This window comes from Sturnira hondurensis, unplaced genomic scaffold (assembly GCF_014824575.4).
Source record: "Sturnira hondurensis isolate 20B ecotype Veracruz unplaced genomic scaffold, ASM1482457v3 Scaffold0000648, whole genome shotgun sequence".
Lineage (NCBI taxonomy): Eukaryota > Metazoa > Chordata > Mammalia > Chiroptera > Phyllostomidae > Sturnira > Sturnira hondurensis.
Genome location: NW_028073279.1, coordinates 6411191 through 6436296, shown reverse-complemented (window position 1 = coordinate 6436296; position 25106 = coordinate 6411191). Strand labels below are relative to the sequence as shown.

Below are 25106 nucleotides of genomic sequence, written 5' to 3'. Positions count from 1 at the left end.
GACAGACGGGCTGGGAGAGCTCAACTTTCTTATCTTCAAGACAACAATACTACTGACTTAGTTTACTCACAAACTCCTTGTTTCAATAAGAAGCCAATATAAACATCACAGCCAGACACAGCATGGTTACCCGTGCATGACAAGGTATTATCTATTAGGAAAGAATACCCCTCAAGCCTTTCTCCCCTCTCCAGAAGAGTCTTTTTCTTGCAAAGGTTTTAACATACATTATTCAGGAAGATAATATATTTAAATCCAGCATCCTAAAAGGGATAAGCTAAGACTGTCACTTCTGCTTTATGAAGACGATTCAGATAGTTTATGCCAACCAACCAGAAGCCTCCACGCCTCTGGAACTAATCACCTTAGCCTTATCTCCACTTGGTCTCGGAAATGACGAGCAACAGACTAGAATGTCAGCGCACCAAGGTCACTGTAAGAAGTCCCACACACACAGGCAACTTCTGAAACAGGCTCTCCCACAAGGAGCCCAGAAACGAGCCTCCATGGCTCCAGGAAAAAGCTAGTCATGCTTCGGTCTGCAGTAAACTAGTGTAGAGCAGATAATTTTGACAGGATGCAATGAGACTAACAACTCTGATACCCCTGCCGTGGGGACGTGCTGCAATCTCTTTAGTCTGCCTACTCTCACCCGGGCTTGAAAGCAAGCATTAATTCCTCTCCTTATTTGCCTTAATTATGCTGTTATCATTGGTCTAAGGATCAAAGCTCTGGCTGAGCCCATATGGAGAACATCATTAGAAAATGATCTTGGGGATTGGGAGGCTACAAGAAGAAATAAACCCCCGAGCCCATGCGGAAAGGATACAGCCAGCTCTGTTCCAACATCTGTAGTCCAGATACTGTAGAAGGGATTCGTGAGTTGTACCCCTCTACAAAGAGAAAAAAGATGGAAAGGCAAGACACAATTAATACAGAGGAAAAGGGTAACTTTCCTTTTTACATGTTCCTAGCTTTTCAGTGGAGGGGTGGGGGCTGTATTTAGACTAAGAAAAGTCACAGAGGACTTAAATACAAAAGGGGTTTGAAGGATAATCAACCCAAATATTTCGCATCTATAAAGAGCTTTGTCTATGATGTCATCCCAGTCCTTATCTGAGGATGTGACCCTGTCCAATCCTTTTAGTCCACAGCCTCCCAACCACCCTTCTCCCTTCTGAATCCTCCTCCTAAGGAGCTGGAAGTGGTCAGGGTGATGCACATTTCAGCCCAGAGTCCCACGGGCATCTGCTCACCTCTCACACATGTCGAATATGAAGAGGCAGAAAGAGCCAACAGCGATTGGTCCGACTTGCTTCCAATAGCCTGCTATGTGATTCCGCTCATGCTGATCCTGATGAAAGCCAAGTTGAGAAATGAGATCGAGACAAGGAGAGCAAAGCAATTCTACAGGTGAGTCAGTCATTCCAACAATCCTTGCTGACAACCTGCTGTGTATCAAGCATCTCGATCCACTCTAGGCATATGAGAATGGGAAAGACCAAAATCTGTTCTCATAGTGATAACAATAGGATGCTACAGGAACATATAGAAAAGCCCAGTAGTTTAAATCATTCAGAATTAAATCCCTATGGGACTTATCCTTTGTGTTTGTTGAGGAGGGGTGGTCCCCAGAGGACAAACTGAAGAGTCTAAAAGGCATCAAAATATGTCGAGTGTAAGAGGTCTTATGGTTAGGGAAAGAAATACATGTGCTCCCTATCTTTACTAAAAACAACAATAGTTCCTCTTGATGCATATACAAAGACCTTAAAAGAGAATATAAAGGAATGCAAAGTGAGAAAATGGAGAAAGGCAAAAGACATTATCTTAGAATCCGGGCTGTGACCCAGGTGGGGCAGTCCACACCCATTCACTCTGTGCAATCCACCCGGCAGCCTGTCCTGCTGCTGTGCCTGAGTCCCCTCCACTCCCTGTCCCTGCTGCTGAGGTCCCATTTACAGTTTGTCACCGCTGGCAGTCCCTCATGCTTACCCCGGCAGTAGTCAAAAGCCTTTCTCTTCTCTCACTGTTCTGGAAGGGCTGCAAAGCTTCAGAAGCAATGGTCAAGCCATGGTGAAATTTAAAAACAGTCCACTTAACTACGAAGCCCATGTGCCTGCCATGGGGCCTCAGCTCCAGCTGGCACATCATTTCAGCCACAGCGTGATGATGGCACCATTCTTATTTTTATCCATGGTACCTTCAATGCCTCTTGAAATATGATTTGGTGTCTGTGCAAACTGACCAGGGAGGTCAGTATTTCAGGCTAATAGGGGTTACTAGGCCACCTGGATAGATTGCTAGCTGGAAAGAACTGGGCCCACATTCTCCAGTGGTTACTTTGGTCCTGGGGACAAGCACAGCAGAAGTCAAAGGACAAGAACTAATAATAGTCGTTTATTAATGTATGCTTCCTTTCTGCTAAGTATGTTATATTTAAATCTCACAAAACCCTTTATTTTATAGATGAAGAAACTGAGATTCAGAGTGACTAAGTCACTTGCCTAAGGCCCCTCAGCTAACAAGTGGTGAAACAGAAATTTGAACCGAATGCCTGACTCTGGAGCTTACTACTGTACTGCTAATTTATTCCGCCTCATCCACTGTCCCTTCCCCAGGGGTTCATCCTCTTACCATCATGTGCTCGCCACAGAAGATGATCCAGAAGGAGAGAAGCATTGCGTAGAAGATGCCCTGTCGAATGTCACCGAACAGCAGCATCCAGGTCCAGTCAAACCCAATAGAAAACCATTCCACTGGGATATTGATAAAAGTCATGGAAATCCCAAGGGCAAAGATGACTCTGATGGCAAGAAAATTTCAGGAAAATGGCTTTATTCATTTGAGGAGACCTTCAAAAATCAAAAACCAGTTTTGGGAAATGAGATGTTGCTTATGGGGACTGATGCAATATGGTCAGTTTCTTAGCTCTCATAATGAGTTTCTACACAGAGATGCAAAGTGTCCTATTTTGTTGGCACCTCTGTAGAACGAAGGAGCTATCTTGACCTTTCTAGCTAACGAAACCTAATCTCCTCAACCCCTGGAACTTTATTTTGGTATTAGCTCAGGTTAAATACTTCCTACAATGTTTTTTTAGCCACTCTTGCTTTCTTAAACAGACCTCATTAAATATAATTATCTCCTGTTACCTACTGAGGTTATCATTAACTTGATCATTAAGAACATCCACTATTATTATGCTATCCTCAGCAACTATGAATTATATGAGCATATTCATTTCAATAATTAATGACTCCAAACAATATGAATATAAATTCTTTTAGCAGCTTGTTTAGTTTTTATTTTGTTCTTCCCCATCGCACTATTAATTGTCACTTCTCTATCACAATGTCATTCATTTTGCCACTGATATATACCTACTTTCATTCATACCACTGAAATACATATGTTTATTAAACACAAATAATGTAGCAGGCATTTTATTATGGCTATAGATACCTAAATAAATAGGACCAGTTCTTCCACTCATGGAGAGGTATTCAGTGCCTAGCCAGATGGAGAGACAAAGTGTGATAAGTGATATGACAGGAAAGTGTACAGGCTACTACAGGGACATCTAACTTTGACAGAAACAAAAATTGAGCTGAGCTGTGAGTCAAGGTTAGGGAGATGGGAGGGCATTCCAAGCAGAGGGAAGTGTCTGGGTGGAGCCACAGAAGCCTGGAGCAGCCTTTGTGGGGGGTGGGGGTCTTCATGTAGCACACGATACCAGAGAAGTGGAAAGAGCTGAACTCATGAGCAAACCTGAATACATTGTTAGAGAATTTACCTTGAAAGAACAAGATCCAATAAAAAAAATTTCAACAGTGGAGCAACATGATTCCTTCATTAATTTGTTCAACAGTTCATGTTCATTGAGTTTCTGCTACGGGCTGGTCACTATTCTAGACACTAGGGATATAGTAGCAAACAAAACAGATAAAAATCTCGCTGTAGTGATATCTGCATTCAGATGGGGTGAAAGGAAGGGTAAGGGAGGAAAGATAATAAATAGAGAGTGAGTATTATAAGGAAAAATAAAGCAACTTAGCAGAATGGAAGGTGGTGCTATTTTATATATGATAGACAAGATAAGAGACATGAGCATAGGGCCTAAAGGAAATTAGGAGCCACAGATATTCCTGGGTAAGAGCATTTTGGATAAAGAGAACAGGAAGTGCAAAGGCCCTGAGGTGAGAGCATGTTTGAGCACCAAGCAGATGGTGGGTGAAGAGGTCAGAAGATGAAAATCAGAGGGAATCCAAAGCTTCTAGGGCTTCATAGGCTGGGACAAAGGAGATGCAAAGTCATTAGAGAGCTTTGAGTGGAAGAGTGACATGATCCGATTTTACTTAAAAGGAAACGATCTGGCTGCAATGGAAATTCATTATAAGGAAGAAAATGTTAGAAGCAAGGAGAGCAATTGAGAGGCTATTTCCAATAAACAGGTGAGAAATGATGGTAGGAGCAATGGTTAGATTAGGGTGGTAGCAATGATAATGGTCAGATTTCCTGGTGGGTTGGATGACAAGTGTAAAAAAACAAAAGTAAAGGGTGACTCCTACATGACTACCTTGAGCAAGGGGACAGGATGGAGTTGCCACTTCCCAAGACGGGGCTGCCTAGGAGAGAAGCAAGTTTGAAATGGGAGGATATGAAGTATTCTTTACACATGTTACATTTTTGTGCAAGAGAAGATGTTGAACAAACAGCTGGTCTAGAGTTGGAAAAGGCTTAGGTTGGTGATTGTAAATTAAGAGTTATCATTGAGGTGATTTTTAAAACCATAGATTAGATGAGCTCACCCAATATGTAGCTAATAAAAAAGTTCCAAAGACTGAGCCCTGGCTCCAAATCTTAAGAGGACGGAGTGTTGCTGGAAAGAGCAGTGGAGACTAACTGATCGTGGGCAAGAGATGAATAACCACAAGAAGGGCGGAGGAGGCACTGATAAAAAGGCGAGTGACCAATCATGTCAAATGCTGATGATGAGTCCAGAAAAGCAAGGACAGAAAAATAACCACTGGATTTGGAATGTGAAGGTCACAGGTGATCCTATCAAGAGCAGCTTCCTGGGTTGGGTGGGGGTTGAAATGGGTTTGAGAAAAAAATAGGAGAAGATATGCACAAAAGTTTTCTGAGAAGTTGTGTTGTAAAAAACAAAGAGTAGAAATATGGTGTGAGGGCTTCAGGGGGGACGATGAAAAAAAAGTTTTGTTTAAGAATGGGAGATGGTAGACGGTATTTGTAAATAATGGGAGCAATGCAGCAAAAAGAGGAAAGTCAATAATATGGGAGAAAAAGGGGATAAATATGTCCAGGACCATCATCCTTCTCATGGGCTATTAGGAGAGAGGCAGTTAACCCTCCGTAATAGAGAGAAGTATCTGATTCAGCCCATGGGAATGAGGAGTAAGGACAGAATAAAGAGCCAAAAGAGGTAGAACCTGTAGAATTTAATAATAATTTGCATGTGAAAGCTGGAGGAGAAAAAATATCCAAAATAACTCTTGGTCAGATCACTAGCACAAGTAGCACACTGACCACTTGAACGAGACCCCGCCAAAGCAGGAGCACGGCAGGCAGATCACGCAATGCTGTGTTCCTTAAGAATGCTCCAAAATCAGCGCTTACTTCTCTAGAAGCACTGGGGGGCGGGACATCATGGTGATCCTCCTCCAGTACCACACGGTGATGATGAAGATGCTGGGTGTGAGGAAGGTCTTCATGGCAAACCACACCTTGGTGAAGCCTCCATTTTGGTGGATTCCCTAGAGAGAAACCGGTGTAATTTTGAAGGTGAATGTATCTTAATGTTATTTTCCACCAGCAAATGCATTTTGGAGGGAGGTAAGGGGAGACCTTGTCTGCTGAACTGTCAAGATCAAGAGCTTTCACATTTATAGCATGTACAACAGTATACTATAAATGTGATACCTGCTGACCCCTTCTTAGGAATCATAGGAATATACATCAAAAGGCACAAAAATGGACCCACTGTATAGTAAGAGAATGATTAGGAATATAAGCAAAGACTTTTCTATAAGGACTTCTTTGAAAAATTGGAGATATCTTAGATGCTCCAAGTTGAGATTGGTAAAATGTGTTAAGGTAAATCTACACAGTACAATGAATGCTAAACAGTAGCCCAAAGTGTGTGTTGTGTGCTATTGATTCACTATTATATAAAATATTCATAACCTACCATTAAAATATTCATGAGTACCATTAAACTTACAAAGCAAGGAACAAAAGTATCAATTGAGGATAATCCCAATTTTTTTAAGTGAAGGATTATATATGTATATATAGAGAGAAAAAATCTAAAATCAAAAACTCAAAGTAGTTATTACTAGATGGCAGGATATTACAGGTAATTTTTATGTTTTATATGTTTAATTGTGCTTTCTAGTTTTCTACAATAAATATATATTTCTTGTGTAATTATTTTTAGATTAAAAAAAATGGTCTCCTAACTCCATGTTCTACTTTTCTCCATTAAACAAAATAAATAGAAATAACCTAAAATACCACTGCTCCCTTTAATACTGATGCTTGCAAGTTGAAATATGTAAAAAGATTGCTTTTGTCTTGGTATAATTCATTACACAATCACAATCATTACAACATCTTAAATGGGCACAACAACTGCATTATTTCCCATTACTATAATCATTTGCACAAATTTACGATCTCAGCCATGGTGGGTATCTGCTATATCATTCCTGTTTGTCAGATGAGACAACCAAAGCACGGAGATGTGAAGAGGGAGAAGCGAGGTCCCTTCCGACACACGTGCTCAACAACCAGTGTTCTCAGCCACTGTTCTAGTACCTCAGGCTGCGTGGGCCAATCAGATGCACTCACCACCAACCGAATATCTTTTATCTCCCCAATCCCAACGTTGATTTTCTTCTTCTCATTCACAGGCAGCCGGATGTTGAGAAGGTAATACTTATGAGCCACAGACCCAATTTCCATGAAAGGAAGGACATCACATTCATAGTAACGGCCCTCGTGCTCTGGGGTCTGGAAGAAGAGAGGTTTTGAAGCAGGCTTGTTATTTCCAATAGACTGTCTGAACTGTTCATCTTACCTTTGCTTCTTAAAGCTAATGCTTGGTGGCCCACCTTAGAGGTATAGATAATAGGGCACACTGGAGGCATGGTATCCACCAGCTGCCTTTTCCACCTTCAAAACAAATAAACTCAAAACCACTAGCCACATTTGAGCCAGAACTTAAGATGTTAGGTAAAAAACATAAATCTTTTTTAATTCTTTACTCTCTTCTCAGCATTTTTACCCTCCTTTGAACCTAATATCAAAATAACCTGGCCTGCCAGGAAGGGTGGCAGGCTTTTTAGTTGCAGCCTCTCATCGGAGACCTGCAGGGCTCCATGGAACAGTCAACTTCTCAAGTGTTCAGAAGGAAGCCCTTGCTGACCTTCATCACAGCCTTAGATAAATGGCTAATTACTTACAGGGTTTGGGCCAGCAGGAGAAGCTGCAAGAAGCTAAAAATATCTACTTTTTATTGACCTGATAGAAAAAAGAAGCAACTCCGGGGGCCCTTGGGATTTGAGGAAGACAAAAAGGGATAAGAGGTAATAATGAGACTAGTTTGTTAGAGACACTCGCTTGGAATTTTCTATCTCCACAGCTTAACTGCCCAAGAGGCAAGATAGCAGAAGGAGCAGAAATTTTAATTAAACAAAAATTAATCCCAGTTTCTAATAAAAGCTTTTTGGACGTCCTGCCAAACAACTGAAGAGATGGTGCCCAGAGCATGGCAGCGGGAGCCTGAAGCGGAGGGCACAGGCTGTGTGAGAGCTACACCCTGCTCGCCCTCACCAGGACTTCTGGCCTGTGTCCCTGCCAAGGGGCCGGGGTGGCGGGGTAAACACAGGCGTGCAGAGGCAGGAGCTTTAGTAGCCAGGGACTTTTTCCTGATACAAGAGACGAGTGTCTGCCATCAAGGTTGGGTTTATATACCATTTTCAACGTTTGCCGATCAAACAAGTGATGGGAGAGACCCAATTCATTGTTCCCAAGCTTAAATTCTCAGGACCTCCATAAATTTTTGTTTATCTTCAGAGTAAAAAGTATAGTGGAGAAATCAGAAGAAGGATAGTAAGGAGTCTATAATCTAACTAGCGTATGAAGAGTCTTCTGCCCCTTCTGTGACTTTGGGAAGTTCTTTATTGGAGGGTCCGAGCTTAACCCTCCAACAAACAGAACTTTAAAAAAATATTTTATTTACTTATTTTTAGAGAGGGAAGGGGAGGAGGGAGAAAGAGAGGTAGAGAATCATTAATGCATGGTTGCCTCTTATGCAGCCTCCACTAGGAACTGGCCTACAACCCTGGCAAGTGCCCTGACTGGGGAAGCCAACCCGTGAATGTTTGGTTCACAGGTCAGTGCTCAATCCACTGAGCCACACCAGCCAGTGCCAGACCTTTGTATAGAGACAAAAGACACACACGACAATGGAGAGGTAGAGCAGGCAAATATCTGGTTTATACATATGTGTTTCTACTCTTCTATTCCCTACTCAAGGCAGACATCACTAATCAATTCTGACTGTTTTTCATCTTCTAAGCAGGGGTGTCCAACCTGCGGCCCATGGGCCACATGCAGCCCAGGATGGCTATGAATTTGGCCCAACATAAAATCGTAAATTTACTTAAAATATTATGAGATTTTTTGTGATTACGTGTTGTAATGTGTGGCTGAAGACAACTCTTCTTCCAGTGTGGCCCAGAGGCACCAAAAGGTGGGACACCCCTGAAAGTTTTGAGTGGCTTTTATCAGAACCACCAGTTGATGAGACTTGGCTTGTGGAATTGAAAAAAATTCTCCTGTATAAAGAATACTTCTTCTTTCCCAAACAGCTGCAGGCTGTATAGCTTGTTTTTCTCTTCCTTCTTCTCCTTTCTCTCTCTTATGCTTACAAATCAGGGCTAGTGTCAGGCCTCTGCAGGAACAACAAAACCATAGGCTCCAATTCTGCCTCATATTAAGCTGCGTTGAGGAGACTGAGTACCCTCTGTGCTAACAGCAAGAAGAGGGTTTTATGATATGTTTTCCTGTCTGGGACTTGTTTTAGTTCTGGAAATTGAGACTTTGAAGGGAAGGAAACAAAAGCTTACTTAGTCTAATGCCACTGACTTCTTTATGCAATGTACCTGGGCCCAAAAGTAATAGCATGGAGTTGAGGGCACAGGTCTTCCCAGTCCAGCCTCCAGCTCCAATGGGGAAGAGGTTAGTGAGTAGAGCGGGCAGAAAGGAATGACACTGCCTCAGGCACGCCTGGAGCAGGCACTGTGCTGTGACAAGGAGGGCAAAGAACTCTAAGCCGGGAGACTTAGATTGCAGCCGTGACCTTGCCCCTTGCTGAAGTACCTTATGAAGGTCATCCACCTCATTTGGCCTTACTTTTATCGTATGTAAAACAAGAAGATAAAATAAGATAACCTCTAGGGTTACTTCTAGTTCCCCATCATGCGTTTCTGGGTGTCCTCCACTTCCCTGTCCCTACAAGAGAGAGTAATACTACCAACCCATGAGACAAATTTTCTAAGTTTGAGAAATCAGACACACTGGCTCCTGGGATCCTGGCCTGGCCCATCTGTCTCAAACACAAATTCACTGTATCCCGTTGCAGACTCTTTCTTATGCACTGAAGTTCCGCTTCTGTCAGGATTTAGGGCATTTCGAGAGAAAGACATGCTCCCTGCTCTCTTTACTTTCTCCCATCCCCCTCAGCCCTCCCCCAACTCCAGCATGAGACTGACTAATTAGGACAAATTACAGCAGGTGGCAACTTGACTTTTTTTTTTTTAACTTCGCAATCCACCAGGGACTAAAAAGCTTTAAAGCAATTTCTCATTTAATCTTCAGGCTCAAGACTAAATTTCACTGCAATCAAAAGACACAGATTTGATGATTCATTTCCTTCACACTTTTCAAGGTTTAATATCTTTCTTGAAAGGGATCAACACATCCTAAAGATAATTAAGCAACCAACATTAAGAAGCAGTTACAGGCTTCCTAATGACTTCCCCTCACTCTGCTTCTCAGTGCCCTCCAAGTGTGTAAGTAAGGTGAGAAATGACTTTTCCCTTTTCTGAGGATGAAATTCCATATCCCAAAGCTTTATATCCTTTAGCTTAGATAGCCAACCAATCTCACTGCTGAAAGATGCAATCAACTTGCAGCAACCGCTAGAAAGGTTTTAATTAATTTCTCTGTTGCACACGAAGATCTGAAAATGTCCGATATTCCTCTCTCCTGCGACCTCCAGTTTCTCTCTACTATTCATTTTTATCCACCAATTGGCCCCAAGGGTCTACGCAAACAATTCCAGATAGCTTTTTTTGTTGCGGTGGGGGGGTTGCTATAATTGGCACTCAGCAAAGGGTCTAGGGCGGTGACTCTCAAGCTTTCTCAAGCTGAAGAAAAGGAATTGATCTACTCATTTACTGCTGGGCACTTAGGCTGCTTCCAGCACTTGGCTCTTGTCAATTGTGCTGCTCTGGTAAGGCAGGTGGGCAAGGTGGTGGCAGGAAAATGGGGACAACTGTAATCGAACAACAATTTAAAAAGTTATTAAAATTGTAAATAATAAAAAAAATAGAAAAGAAAAGGGATTGAAATCTTGTTGAAACAGATTCCTTGCTCCTACACCCTGAAATTTTGATCCAGTAGGTTTTGGGCATAACCCAGGAATCTGCATTTCCGACGAGCTCTCAGGTGATGCTGAGTCATTGGTTCTCAAACCATACTCCCTGTGGCTCTAATCTAGGGAACCTGGAGAGAGAGACTTAATAAATGCCAGGTGCCCCAATAGGTTCTTAATGCTCATGAGAGAGAGTCCTGGTTGCTCAAGTGATGAATACCCCCTTTTGTTCTCAAGGGTGTGAATGAACATCTGGGATGTTCATTTAACATCTCGGACTGCATGTTAAATGACAAGGTCACCTTGCTTATGTTCACTACCTCGTCTTGTCCTTACAAAGCCGCCACAGAAGTTTTTATCATCCCATTTCACAGAAGAGAAACTGGACCTCAGACAGTTTGCTTGATGTCATGCAGACAGGAAGTTATACAACCTGGAACTGAAGATATTTTGCTCCAAACCTACACTTTTAACTAATGTAAATAAATACCTTGAACCTGCCCCATATTACTCCTTTTTAGGGTAGGTTGGACAATACAGGGGCATTGTATTCAGAGGCTCCAACCTGCTGTTCTTACCAATCATTCCACAGGGAACCCCACCTTGAGTTACAGGCAAAAAGCAAAGTTAGGAAAAGCCAAGCTAAGAGAGGAGAGGAACTAAATCAGACAATGGAGTGGGCATTGCAAAACTGTCCAAATCCCTTAGGTGCAATTGATCTGGAGATGTCACCTAACAAAAGGACACACTCAAGAATGTGCTCCTGGAGAGCCTGGTGTCTCCCACACTTCACACAAAGAAAATGAGGCCATTTCTGTACCCGAAGAGCCATCAGAGATCACTTACCATGGATGGTGTGCCGTGTTAGCAGCCTTGAGGAACGTGAGTAACCATGAGTAACAGTAACTCTGGCTCCATTTCACCTTTACAGAGACTTTCAAAAGATTTTCAAGAGCAACCTGGGGTCAGGATGTCAGGGAGGCACGTATGAGGGCCGCACTTTCCTTTTGTAAAGGGCCTCCAGCTAATGCTGATCTGGTCCTTAAACCATCAGACCCCACTATCCTCAAAAGTCACTGAGTCAATCCCTGAATTTTTATTTATGAGGAATCTAAGGCCTTTGCTCCTGCCTCCCCAAAATATCTCCCTATTTTCAATGTAGGATAGTAGTCTCCATGCCATGGGTGATTGAATGAGTCCTCCTGGAAGGAACGGAGGAAGGAGAGTCTGAAAGATGGGTTAGAAGACTGAGGCCGCAAATAAGACTAGATTTCCTCCTCCTTGTCTTTTTTGCCTGTGGTCCCTGGGATTTTTAGTTTTCATCCTAGCACATTAACTTTGGCAGCAAAGAGATGCCTAAGAAACAGAGAAGTAGACACAGCATTAATCTAGTATCACCAGATTTTTATACCTCCAAATAACTTAGCAATGGTCTTCAGACATGGTTAGCTATTAACCAAAGAATGAAGAATTTATTTTTAGGGAAGTATTTCAAAGAAACAAGGAAATCACTTCAGTCAGACATTCCTTGTAGTCTTTTCTCATTTGCAGGGATGTGAACTATCTACTGGCTTTTTTTCTAAGACAATTTAGCTGACACATGCTAAGAAATAAGGAACGTGTCTGTTAACTATAAAGTGGATCTTCCCACATACCTGGAAGTTGGGGAAGAAAACCCTCTATCAACTTAGACATCAAGGAACCCTACCTTGGGGGATGTGAAGGTACATTTGAGTTTCCGGGGCACTCTCTCATGGGCCATTTCAGTCCATTCGGCAGACGCATCATCGCGGTAAGCCAAGGAAACATCCATGGAAACTTCTGCGTTCTCTCCTGCACGAGAAGTACTCACAGTTCAGAATGGCTTTGGAAATGGTTAGAAAATTCTTATAGGCTCTGCCACAAGAACCAACAAGATGAAAGAAATGTATTAGGAATGCCTATGAAGCTCCAAATCTGAAGATTTAAAAGTGATGGGATGCATGGCTGGGTGCTGGGTCCCCTTTGACAACCGCTGTGCAGAGACAGGGTCCTCACTCTCTCTGAGGCAGCTGGGACAGTCATATTCTGACTTACTCAGCACTTGTCCTCCTATAATTCACACTACTAGTTCTAGGTCTGCCCATAGGAGTCACATGGAAGGCGAGGTCCTTGTTCCACAGAAGTGCCTTAGGGCCCTGGCTGGGTAGCTCAGTTGCTCAGAGTGTTGTCCTGATACACCAAGCTTGTGGGTTCGATCCCTGGTCAGGGAATATACAAGAATCAACCAATAAATGCATAAATAAGTGGAAAACAAATCGATGTTTCTCTCTATCTATCTGTCCATTCCTCTTTTTCTCTAAAATCAATAAATAATTTTTAAACCCTCTTAGGTTCTAAAAGCCACACCTCATCTGCCTGTGTTTTCTCTCCTCTCTGAGAAACATGACCAGGCTTTCAACCCCGAGAGACATGATTCAAGTATGTTGGGTGCTTTCTTCTGGACATACCCTAGTCTGAAAGGACCCTCCCTAATGTTACCCCCAATAAGCTCTCAAATGTAAGATCTTCTACTTCTCTAAAACATAAAACCCCTTCTTCACATAGTGAAAAATGTTAATTAAAAGATGAAGGTGTTTTTCCCCAAATTAATGACTTATTATTAATGAGCACATGACTGTACAAATAAACATTCTTCCATATCAATAAGGACCGTGAGTAGGCTTAACTCTCCACAGAACTCATGAAGGGGGCAGATTAATAAAAATTGCATCTACACATTTATCTGTCTTATACTCTGTTGACCAAGCTCAAGAACAGCGGGGTTCTACCGGAGAATAAAGAAAGCACAGACTCCATTTCCAAAATGACAGGAGGGCCAGCTCCCACTTGGGGATACGAGGCTGCACTCCGTTCTAGGCTCTGGAGCCTGAACACGCCCAGGCCACGAGGGGAACAGATAAGAGTAACTGCTATTTGGAAAATTAGGGCTTTTCTACCCCTGGCCCAGTGTGGCTTGAGGTCTATTTGACAGTGTCCTAAACCCCTAATTCTCTGAGGAAATCCAGGAAGAGAAAGAAATGAGGCACACCAAAGAGGGGATCTGAGGCCTTTCTGGCAGAGACGAAATCTTCTGTCAACTTTGGAGTCTGCTATTCTATTAATATTTAAACCTCGGTGAATCATGGTGACGTGGCTACTTGCGTTTTCCTCCTTTTTCTCCTGAAATTAAACAAACAAAAAAGACAAAAAGGGAAACCAAAGGCTACTGAATCACAAGGGAAAAAATTGTAGATAAATGAGCAGGCCAGAGATTTCAACCAATTTCTTACAAGTGAAAAATAAAGTAGGGTTTCCTGACAGCGATAGAGATAGGCACAGCATAAACTCCCACAGATGGGATATTCTGGGACAGTGAACCAACATGTCCAATAGACCGCCCAAGTGACTCTGAACTTGAAAGCACTAGACATTGCAGAAGGCAGAGTGAGGCTTGGTGCCGGACATCAGGGTGACTGGGTTGAAGTCTGTACGCAGAATTGTTGGACCTCCAGTTCTCCTACATCACTACACAGTCTGAGGGGAGACTCTGGACTTGAGGCCGAAAATGGGCAGAGTCTGTATAAGAAACTGGGATGCCCAGATGGGCAGAAGCAACGCTTGAAGTTCATCCATCCTCTAGGTTAGAGGCCAGAATGGCTACAACTTTTCCTCACTGGGCAGCCTTGTGGTCAATAAAAAGAATTGGCCAGAGCTTCCATACTAGGGATATATATACGAAATATATATATATATATATATTTATATTTATATTTATATTTATTTATTTATAACACTGGGATTAGAAATTGGGGCCTTCACTTCCAGAACCATACAGCTCAAAAACACCAGTCAGAAAAGTTGTAAAAGAAGTTGTCAATTCACACACTGGGCTCATGGGAACACTAGGGTTCAGAGCAGTTCTGCCTGAGCCACAGGTAGGAGGGGCTGTTAATGTGAGATCCACACTTCTATGCTTTTCTAATTTTTAAAGTGTTCCCAGTCAAGGGCACATGCCTGGGTTGCAGGCCAGTTCCCGTTTCCCGGCAGGGGATGCACAAGAGGCAACCATACATTGATATTTCTCTCCCTCTCTCCTTCCCTTCCCCTCTAAAGATAAATAAGTAAAATCTAAAAAAAAATAAAAATAAAAAAGTCTTTAAAAAAAAATATATATATATATTATAGACTATGCTATTACAGTTGTCTCAGTTTTCCCCCTTTGCCCATCTCCATTCAGCATCCCCCATTCCCTTTGGCAACCCTCCGATAGTTCACGTCCATGATTCATGCATATAAGTTCTTTGGCTTCTCCGTTTCCTACACTGTACTTTATATATCCCCCCATCTATTCTGTAACTACCAATTGGTACTTCTTAATCCCTGAACCTTTTTCCATGTTCTTCCCCCACCCCTGCTGATAACCGTCCAAGTGATCTCCATATCTATGATGCTGTTCTGCTTGTTTGTTTAGTTTGGTTTTTAGATTAAATTGTTTATAGTTATGAATTTATTGCTACTTTAATGTTCATAGTTTTGATCTTCTTCTTTTTCATAAATAAGTCCCTTTAACATTTCATGTAGTAATGGCTTGGTGATGATGACCTCCTTTAGTTTTACCTTGTCTGGGAAGCACTTCCTCTGCCCTTCCATTCTGAATGGTATCTTTTCTGGAGTAATCTAGGTTGCAGGTCCTTGCTTTTCATCACTTTGAATACTTCTTGCCAGTCCCTTCTAGCCTGCAAAGTTTCTTTTGAGTAATCAGTTGATAGTCTTATGGGACTGCCTTTGCAGGTCACTCTCTGCTTTTCTCTTGCTGCTTTTAAGATTCTCTCTTTATCTCTAAGCTTTGGCATTTTAATCATGATATATCTTAATGTGGTCCTCTTTGTGTCCATCTTGTTTGGGACTCTCTGTGTTTCCTGGACTTGCATGTCTATTTCCTTCACCAAATCAGGGAAGTTTTCTTTCATTATTTTTTCAAGTAAGTGTTCATGTTGGTACATTTGAAGTTGTCCCCGAGACTTCTTAACCTAGCCTTGTTATTTTGGATTCATTTTTCTCCTTGACATTCTGATTGAATATTTTTTTTCTTCCTTATGCTCCAAATAATTGATTTGATTCTCAGCTTCATCCACTCCTCTGCTGGTTCCCTGTAAATTTCTCTTTATTTCACTGAGTGTAACCTTCATTTTTGCCTCTGTCTTTTTTATGCTGTTGAAGTTCCCAATGAGTTCTTTGAGCATCTTAATAAGCAGTGTTTTGAACTCTGCATCTGTTAGTTTGTTTATCTCCATTTTGTTTAGTTCTTTTCCTGGAGTTTTGTTCTGTTCTTTCATTTGGGCCATGTTTCTTTGTCTTCTCATTTTGGCAGCCTTCCTGTATCTGTCTCTATGTATTAAGGAGAGCTGTTTGACTCCCTGTCTTAGTAGTGTGGCCATTTGTAGAAAAGTGCAACCAGTTAGTTGGATGGGACAGAGCCTTAGGTAATTGCCTGGGTGGGGCAACCTATGTGAACAAGGTTGATGGAGTCTCCGATAAGATGTCACCATTCTGTGATTCTGTGTGGGAGAGGGCTCAGAAAGGGGACAATACCTCTGCCTGGCCTATGAAGTTTTGTCCAGGTGGAAGCTGTCCCCCAGCACATGCCCTGATACCAGAGAACTCAGTTCCTCCCTGTGAGCCACTGGTGCCCTTCCAGCTGCTGCCCTGGTGCTGGAGCCCAGAAGGAGAGAGTCTGTGTAAGTCCTACAACTGTTGCAGGACCTTTGAGAGGAGGCTCCTGAGAATCTTTTGGTTTCTTCCACTCCCCCAACCTCCACTGGTTTTTCACCAGAAGTCATGGGGACTTATCTTCCTGGCACTGGAACCCCGGGCTGAGTGGTCTGGTGTGGGGCTGGGATCCCTTGATCCCAACATATCCCTCCCAATTTTTATCCATCACAAGTGGGTGCGGGACCTTCGTTCTGCATCTCCCCATCTCCGCTCCTCTCTGCATCTCTGCCTCTCCTACCCATCTGGAGGAATGTGACTTTTTAAAATTCCTTTGTTGTCAGACTTCCATACAGCTTCTAATCTGACAAATTTGAGTGACTGTTGTTCTGTAGTTTAGTTGTAATTTTTGCTGTGGCTGTGTGAGGATTCAAACCATGTTTTTTCATGCCTCCATCTTGACTGGAACTCTGGAATGAACCCTGCATTTTTAAAAGGTCCAAATACGTCTGGCCCTTTTCCAGCTGTTCCCTTCATAATAGGGCGAGATAACCTTAGTAAAGGGGACATGCCCACTGAGAGCTAAATCCACCCCCAAGTTCTAGACGTCTAGGAACTTGGGAACCCAGACTATCCTACCCAGACAGCTCTGAGCTCATTTCAATGGCCTGCCAGGGGGCCTCTTCCCCAATCTGGCTTCCCAAGGGGAACTACACAAGTATATGTGCACCTTAGGGTGCAGGAGTGGTCAGAGGCTGCTGTTTATAAAACCCTATGAGTAGAGATTGGGCTTGGAGGTTAGGGTGTCCGCACACAAGCACACAGTCCCCCCACCTCTGCTTTCCCATTTGGGATGAATCCTGGGGTGGGAACAGAAGGCCTCTAGGGACCTACACTCCCTAGTCAGTCACATTTTGGCACAGAATTCCAAGGAGTCCAAGACTCCTAAATTCAAACCTGGCCTTCCATTTTTTATGAAGGCAGATTTATTACAATTATATCAATTAGATGACAGAAGTTATTTGTCTTAACAATTTGTTATCACTTTTAAGTATTTAGACATATGCCATCCATATCATCATAGGTGCTCTTGTCCTGGGCCCCCACAAATCTTAGGGATATGCTCTTTCAGAGCAGGGGCCTCAGAAAGAGAGAAGCCAGACAGGTTGGCCCCCCTGGACTGCTCCCAGTTTTTAGGTATTCCTGTCTGTTGGGAATCCCAAAACTGTTTTAATACATGTTGTTAAAAATAAAAATTTCAAACACTGTTTTCCTGTACAACTTTTCTGTATGAAGCCCCCATGTCTTCCCTGCTTTCGCTTAAATACCTCATTTCATTTTCCCAATGACTCTATTAAGTGGACAGGGTTCTTTCCTGTTGATAACTAAGGTCCTCAGACATTAAGTCACTTAAAGTCATATTGTAATTAGTAACATGAGAAAGACAACCACTTGGAAATTGTCTTAAAAGAGAATCATCTTTTTTTTGTATCGCTTAAAGAAAACTGGCTAACTTGTGCTGAAACAAGCCCCTCAAACTAGTTACAAAATATGAAAATGTAAGCCTCTAATAAAAACTGTAGTTCTTACACCCATTCTATGAAGAAAGGCTACATAAGCTGCCCAAGAATACATAGTAATGTACTGTAATAACAGCAATACAATGGCAGAGGTAGGGCTTAAACCTTGGTCTGGGTCACCCCAAAGCCCCACTACCCTCTACTGCCTTTGTTGGTAGAAACCAGTAAAATTCAAAAGAAACTTAACAGTTGAATCAATCACACTGTGTGCAAAGGGCCACTGGACTCTGAGCAAACATCTTTTGCAGACATCTATAGGCGAGAACTATGCAATATTCTTCGGCAGTTGCAAGCAGGGATTGTAATATACCTGGAATTCCCTAATCTGAGCTTTGATGGGAGGAGCTGCCAAAATGTACACAGCACGCTTTCAGAAAACTGACTGCTGGGGCATGATGTGATCCAAAGAACATGGAGATGGAAGTCTGGGACACCTGGTTCACATCATGGTTCTGCCCCTAACTACATGTATGATCAGGGACAGGTTGAGTTTGGATAGGGGAGTAAGTCCTGTCTGCTGGCAGCAGGTGCTTTTGGCTCCAGTACATAGACATCATGAGACAGTATAGGTTGTTCTCATCAGACCTGCATTTTTCAAGACAAGCCAGAAATTCAAATTGTTACGAGACATTTAATCGAGGGAGGTTTCCTAACATCTCTGGTTCACTAAAAACAAAAACTGAACTAAAACAAAATGAAACACAATCTCTGTGCAGGTTGGCTAATAAAACATGAGGCCATCTGAGTCATTCTGTGGAAGGGATAATTCTCACACTGCCTCCCTGCTACCATTCCTTTCTCTTCACTCAAGGGAAGTTCTTTCTAAAGCTTTCTGTTATTGTTCATGAACTATATCACAGGTTCTGCCTAATCTGCACACATCACCTATTTACTTCCTATGTAGTTTCAAGCAGGTGGCATCATTCCTGTGTGTGACACAGGGAAGACAAGACCTGAAAGTCACACCCCTAGGAACACTGGACTCAAAGTTTCTAGAGCTTTCTGGCCTACAGTCGTAGCCTTTTGCTGTCTTTCACGGTGTACTTATAAATAGTAACCACATGGAGAACAGCCAGTTCACGTGACCTTCCCACCCTCCTTCACTGGATGTTGAGATATCACTCCGAGACCAATGCTCAGGTTCCTTACCTGTTAGAATAAGACTTGCCTCCTAGGATTTTGTTATCCCTAAATTAGTTACTCTATCGGAAATGCTTAGAGCAGTGCAGAATGCATAAAGAATGAGCTATTGTTGTCATCATTTTATTAGGGAACTGAAACTCTTATACCTACCTTTAACTCGAAATAATTACCAGATTTCAGAAACATGGAAATTTCTACTCTGAAACCCCTATCCAAGCCTGGAACATAAAAGTCAGAAAGAGGAAAGCACTGGGCTAAGGAACCCAGCAAAGCTGTGAAGTCAGCCACCTGAATCATTTTCTCTTCGGCCTCCAATGGACTCAGAAATAAAGTTCAGCTTTAATGACTATGTTGCATGTAATAAAAGACCAGTTTCGTGACTCCTGGGATACTCCTCCTCACCATCACCACCCCCGGAGATAATGAAAGTGAAGGATCCAATTTGAACTCCCTGGGAGAATGGCAGGAAGGCCAAGGTAGGCTACCTCTGGCACCTGGAGAACCTTCCCTATAAAATGAGGACACTGGTTATACCAGTTCCCTGGTGGAAAGCTGTAAGGTGTCAGCATAGGGCATTTATAGATTTGAAATGCATGGTTTTCCACAATATATCAGACCAGCAGTTTTGCTATACTGTGGGCTGTCCAAGCTTCACATTTCTCAAATGGCTTTGGAGACATATTTTGGTTGGGTGGAAAATTCATTCAGAATGCTGAGAAGGGAGGTGTGGAAAGGCACTGTGGTTCTCGACAGACACTTACTATTTCCATCCTGTTATGGGGGCGGTGCTCCAACACGAGGAAACCTGTGCTCCAGGGCTCTGCAGAAACAGACCCAGATGGCAGGCCCAGGTGGAAGAACCTGCGCCTTTCCATATTAGGAAGCATCGATCCATCATGTCCTTAGGAAGCATCTATCTTTGTACTAGTTAATTAAAGTGTCCTGCTCTGCATCAACAAAGCATTTATTTGCCCATCAGTTTTCTAAAGATGAGTGGCAAATCAGAAAGAACAGCAAGTCCTCTGAGTGAGCCAAAAATGATGGGGAGACAACTAGCTAGAAAAGAATCTGAGCATCTCCAAGAAGTTGGGGCAGCTGCTTATTGAAAGAATAACCCCTGGGTGCTGGAAGTGGGAGGATGAAGTGATGAAAGGCAAGGTTTCATGGAGGAAGTCATGAAATGATTTTCACTTACACTTTTTCTAAATTTTATTTTTCAATTACTGTGTAATTGTGTGTTAGTTATTATTGTGTATTAGTTTCAGGTGTTAGCCATTAAATTAAATCTTAACATTTGCAACAGCATGGATAAACCCCGAGGGTATTATGCTAAGTGAAATACATCAGTTACACACATTTTGAAATGGGCACTTGCCAGGTAGGATAGTACAAAGTGTTTGGGGCCAAAGAGATCTGCTTTTGAATCCTATCTTTTTTTTAAAAGATTTTATTTATTTATCTTTAGAGAGGAAGGAAGAAGAGAAGGAGAGAAATATCAATGTATAGTTGCCTCTCGTGAGTTCCCTGTTGGGAACTGGCCTGCAACCCAGGCATGTGCCCTGACTGGGAATCGAACCGCAATCGTGTGGTTCGAAGGCCCACGCTCAATCCACTGAGCTACACCAGCCAGGGCTGAATCCTATCTTTATGTCTTTCTAGCTAAGTGACCTTGAGTAAGCTTCAGTTGCCATCTCTGCAAGATAGAAATAGTGGGGCCTACTTCCCAAGGCTGATGACAGGACCACTTGTCACACAGACACTTAAAAATACTAGTTCCTTTCCCCAGCTGGTGTGGCTCGGTTGGAGCATTGTCCCGTACACTGAAAGGTCGCACATTCGATTCCCAGTCAGGGCACAAGCCTGGGTTGCACGTTGGGTCCCCGGTTGGGAGTCCACACAGGAGGCAACCAACGGATGTTCCTCTCACATCACATGTTTCTCTCCCTTCCTTCCTGTCTCTCTCCCTTCCTTTCCTTCTCTCTGAAATCAATAAGCATGTCCGCAGGTAAGGATAAAAAAATACTAGTTCCTTTTCCCTCTAGTCTCAGGATGGTTAAGTTATATTGTTGACCAATTAACTAGAAATAAAGGGGAGAAGGGGCAGCGGAAGTCACATTAGAAGAAATAAAGAATTATGCTGTGGTTGTCAAAGGTTTCCTAAGAAACCTTGATTTCCCTGGGCCCTTGCCCTGGGAAAAAAATTAAAGAGGTTTCAAAATGCTCATATGCATTCCTACATTCCATAGGGGAGCCTGTCAGTCACCAGGGTTTATTTGGGTGACCTCTGAAGGAGGACGCCCAGGCCAGCCTCCAGCAGACATATAATCTGGGGTTATTTATGCCAGCGTTCCCTCCCCAATCAAAAACCCTCTGACCTGGCTTGTATTTTCATGACGCTGTCAATTAAGGAAATAACAAAACAAACTCTGTCCTATATCCATGGCTAGGTCTGGTAAAAATGGACTCAGCTAATTATAAATTTGGCCCTGGGTGTTTTCTTAAGATGGCCTACAGGCCTGGGTGTGAGCAGTTATAAAAATGAATGAGCACAATTATTTCGCAAACCAGCCTAACAGTTTAGTTCGTATTACCTTTCTTGTTTGTCCAGCATGTGCATTGTGGAGAAGTATTTTCTACATGTAAGGGGACCTTTTTCTAAGCACCATCAAAATGGTCCCTTGCTATGTTCCGAAGCAATGCCCCCTAGGCAAAGTCAGCTGCATGTAATAAAATACCAATCTATGAAACATGAACAGGATGGGGAAACATTCCTCACATCAGGCCCTTTGCAAAGTGGCATCTCAGTTAGAAAACATTCACTTATCCTTACTGTACCCTACAGTACTGCTAAAGGCTCTGCATTTGGACAAGTAGCCAGGACATGGATTGTTTTGTAAACAAATGAATCCGAGTAGAATATAGAACACAGAATATAGAAAAACTACATTGGTTCACCAGGCTGTAGAGTACCTCTCGCCCCTTCTAACTCAGCACACTTGCTTTGAGGGTGTTTCATCTGCTCCTAGGATATCAATCACCTTTTCAAGTTCAAAGTTCTCTCCCAAATTTCAAATCCACATGCTCACTTCCTACTGGATGTCTCTACTGTACTTTTGTGGTCCCAAAAGCCAACTGCACCCAGTTTGGTTAATTCTCTTTGCTTGTCACATCTCACAGACCACAATAGCCAGTGCTGCCTCCAAGATGAAATCCATATACCTCTGAAAATCCTAACACTAGATGGACCATCCAATCCAGTTCAGTTTTTTTTTCTCCAAGTGTTTTTAAGCACCTATTAGTTTCCATGCACAATAGTGGGGATAAAAATACATACAAGGCAAAGTCATTGCCCTCAATTATACATAGTAAAGTGGGGAAGGCAGGCCTATGTTTAAATAGGTATAATTCCACGTGGGTAGTACCCCTTTAGAAGTACATATGAAGTACACAGTCAACATAAAGATGCCCAGAGTGCTAGGTAGCGAGACGAGGAATGCAGCATGGACTACATGATATTCTGGATCACTTCATCCAGATGAGATGATGGTCCACTGTGAATCATTGGATGAGTAAGAGTTCACTGGGTAACAAGTAGCAGAAGAAATTACAGGCAGAGAAAACCACATGCACAAAAAGTCATGGAAGCACAAAATAGCACGGTGTCTTCAGGGAGGAGTGGAGAGAACAGCCAAGGCTAGAGAGAGCAGGAAGGCTCTGATGACAATGGGAAGAAGCTTGCTCTGCATGTTGCAGCATTTTAATTGGAAGGGTGTTTAAGCAAGGAGATCTGCAAGCTGTGTGAAAGGCAGACTAGGAATCTCGGGGAAACTGAGCCCATTGCACTTACACTGTTCTCAGCATGTTTAAGACGATCTAATCTCATAGAAAATATCACCTTGTCTGTTTTTTGAGGAACATGAACTCAACATTAACCAGTCTTTTCCTCGCAAAGCTAGAGAAATCAGAACCACCCAAACTGGTAAGTGTTAAAACACTGGGAAACAAATGTGGCAACAGCCCTCTCCTCTTTGACCATTATCAACATAAACGTGGAGAGAAAATCTTGACAGCCAAGGGAGGAAACACACAGTGGCTTCTTTGCCTTCTCCCCAGGACACTGTCAGCACACAGAGCATTTAGAACAGCTGGTTTGATGGTTATGAAAATCTACCTGCCTCTCTCTCTTTTTCTCCTTCCTTCCCCCCTCCCTTCCTCCCCTCTTCTCTCTCTCTCCCTCTGAAGGCAATTAGAGAAGAGAGCTTCATTCACACTGAATCTAAAAATAGATGATGGCAGAGTTCACAGACTGACAGCTGCATTCTCATACAGTAACCAGGAAGGGAAAGGAATGGCTAATTTAACTTAACAACTTCCAAAACAAACAGTGCAGGAGTCTAGGATAAAGACAAAACACCAAGGTCACTTCTCCAAAGAGCTGCAAGAGGGATGGGGTCACTCCCTGGCAGTTTACTGGTCCTCCCCAAATCCTGATGAAACTAAGTATTTTGCTCAGATCTACCGAGAGCCTTTAGACAAGAGTTTGGCAGACGAAGCTGCTAAAGGAATCCAAGCAAGGTCAGGTAGAAGGGCCTGGATTTGCCCTTGTAATTTCTTCACAGATGATCTGGATACCAGAAACTAAGATTTATAGATAAAATACATGAGCACTTTTCCCCCCTTCACCATATCAAAAATTACACTCCGCCTAGCCTGGGGCAGAAAAAGGAAAGTTATTCAGGAAATAAACACGGATCATTAAGGGGGAGAGACCAGGTGTCTAAAAGGAGTGAACCATTTCTTCCTCTCCTTAGTCTGCCCTGCCCAGAATTACGGTCGGGCTTCAAAAGAAACAAGGCAACACTTGGGGACAGGGGACAGATCCTCTCTGCGGCTCTCCCACCGACCTGTGTAGGCTCTCGGGCTGCTGCCAGCCAGCTAAATGTCAGATCGCTGCACCCCAGCGTTCCCTCGCCACACTACCTCCATCGCCCCGGTGACTAAGCTGTTTCGACAGCTGTGTTATTGCTGGAGTCAGGCCAGTGTTGCTCACACAGAGTATTTGTTTCGTATGGCTTAGGGGGGGATTACAGCCCTTGGCTTTTGGGGTTCTATTTGCAGATCAGGACCCCCACTTGACCCATCAGCCAGAGAATTCTCTGGACCTGAGCTCTGAGAAGCCATAGGACAATATCGGGCTCCTTCTCAGGCTTCCAAAATTTGGAGAGATTCACACCACCGAGAGGGTGCAGAAGCATGTGTGTGTGAGAGAGAGCGAGAAGGAAGCACAATAATGAACCACAACCCTCAGTCGAGCCGCAAAACACCTCCATTGCCCCTCCCTCAATAAAAGCCACCGGCACTAACAGGAGTGTTAAGCTCCCCCCCACCCCCTCCAGCCATCTCCTTCAGTCTTTCTCTTGAAATAACTTCTTTCCTTTTGGGTAATACTGGCAACCCCTCTGCCTCTGTCAGCCTCTCCGTGCATCTCTCTCCACAAACTTGCCTCCGGATACTAACTCTGGGTGGTCTCCTCCCTTAGCCAATGGCGTCCCCTTCGGTCATCACATCCATTGTGATCATTTAGGCTCCTATCACTTTGGCTTGTTCATCTCCCCCCTCCCCACCTCGCTAGTCTCTTTCTCAGCATGGCAGGCACTCCATTACGAAGTGCTGAACCAACCAACCCAACTCCCTTACTTTGAGGGGTGACAGGAGAAGGGAAAAGGCCCTGTGCCGGTGACCCTTTTTTTTCTGTTGGTGGGACCAGGTGCTATTTCCAGTGCATTATAAGCTGCATCCTCCTAAGGGCCTGTTAGCCTACTCTCCCTCCTAAGTTCTCACCCAAAGCAATAGGGCTACATTTTCTAACATTGAAAAGACTGCAGAAATGTGAGTCTCATAAAGACAATCTTGTATTTCCAAAATAAAACAATGATCCTTAAAGCCTCCCATTTTGAGTGCCTACTATG

At 43.0% G+C, this 25106-nt stretch overlaps 1 protein-coding gene across 1 annotated transcript in view; it reads right to left on the bottom strand.

The window, feature by feature from the left end:
* WLS (Wnt ligand secretion mediator) overlaps positions 1-25106 on the bottom strand; it is a 107043-nt gene that overhangs the window by 21224 nt on the left and 60713 nt on the right. The window contains exons 3-8 of the mRNA XM_037042737.1: positions 12393-12517; positions 6874-7035; positions 5641-5777; positions 2638-2806; positions 1257-1354; positions 830-893 (exon numbers count right to left, since the gene is read on the bottom strand). Coding sequence (XP_036898632.1) covers positions 830-893; positions 1257-1354; positions 2638-2806; positions 5641-5777; positions 6874-7035; positions 12393-12517 — 755 coding nt within the window. The remainder of the gene's footprint in view (positions 1-829; positions 894-1256; positions 1355-2637; positions 2807-5640; positions 5778-6873; positions 7036-12392; positions 12518-25106) is intronic.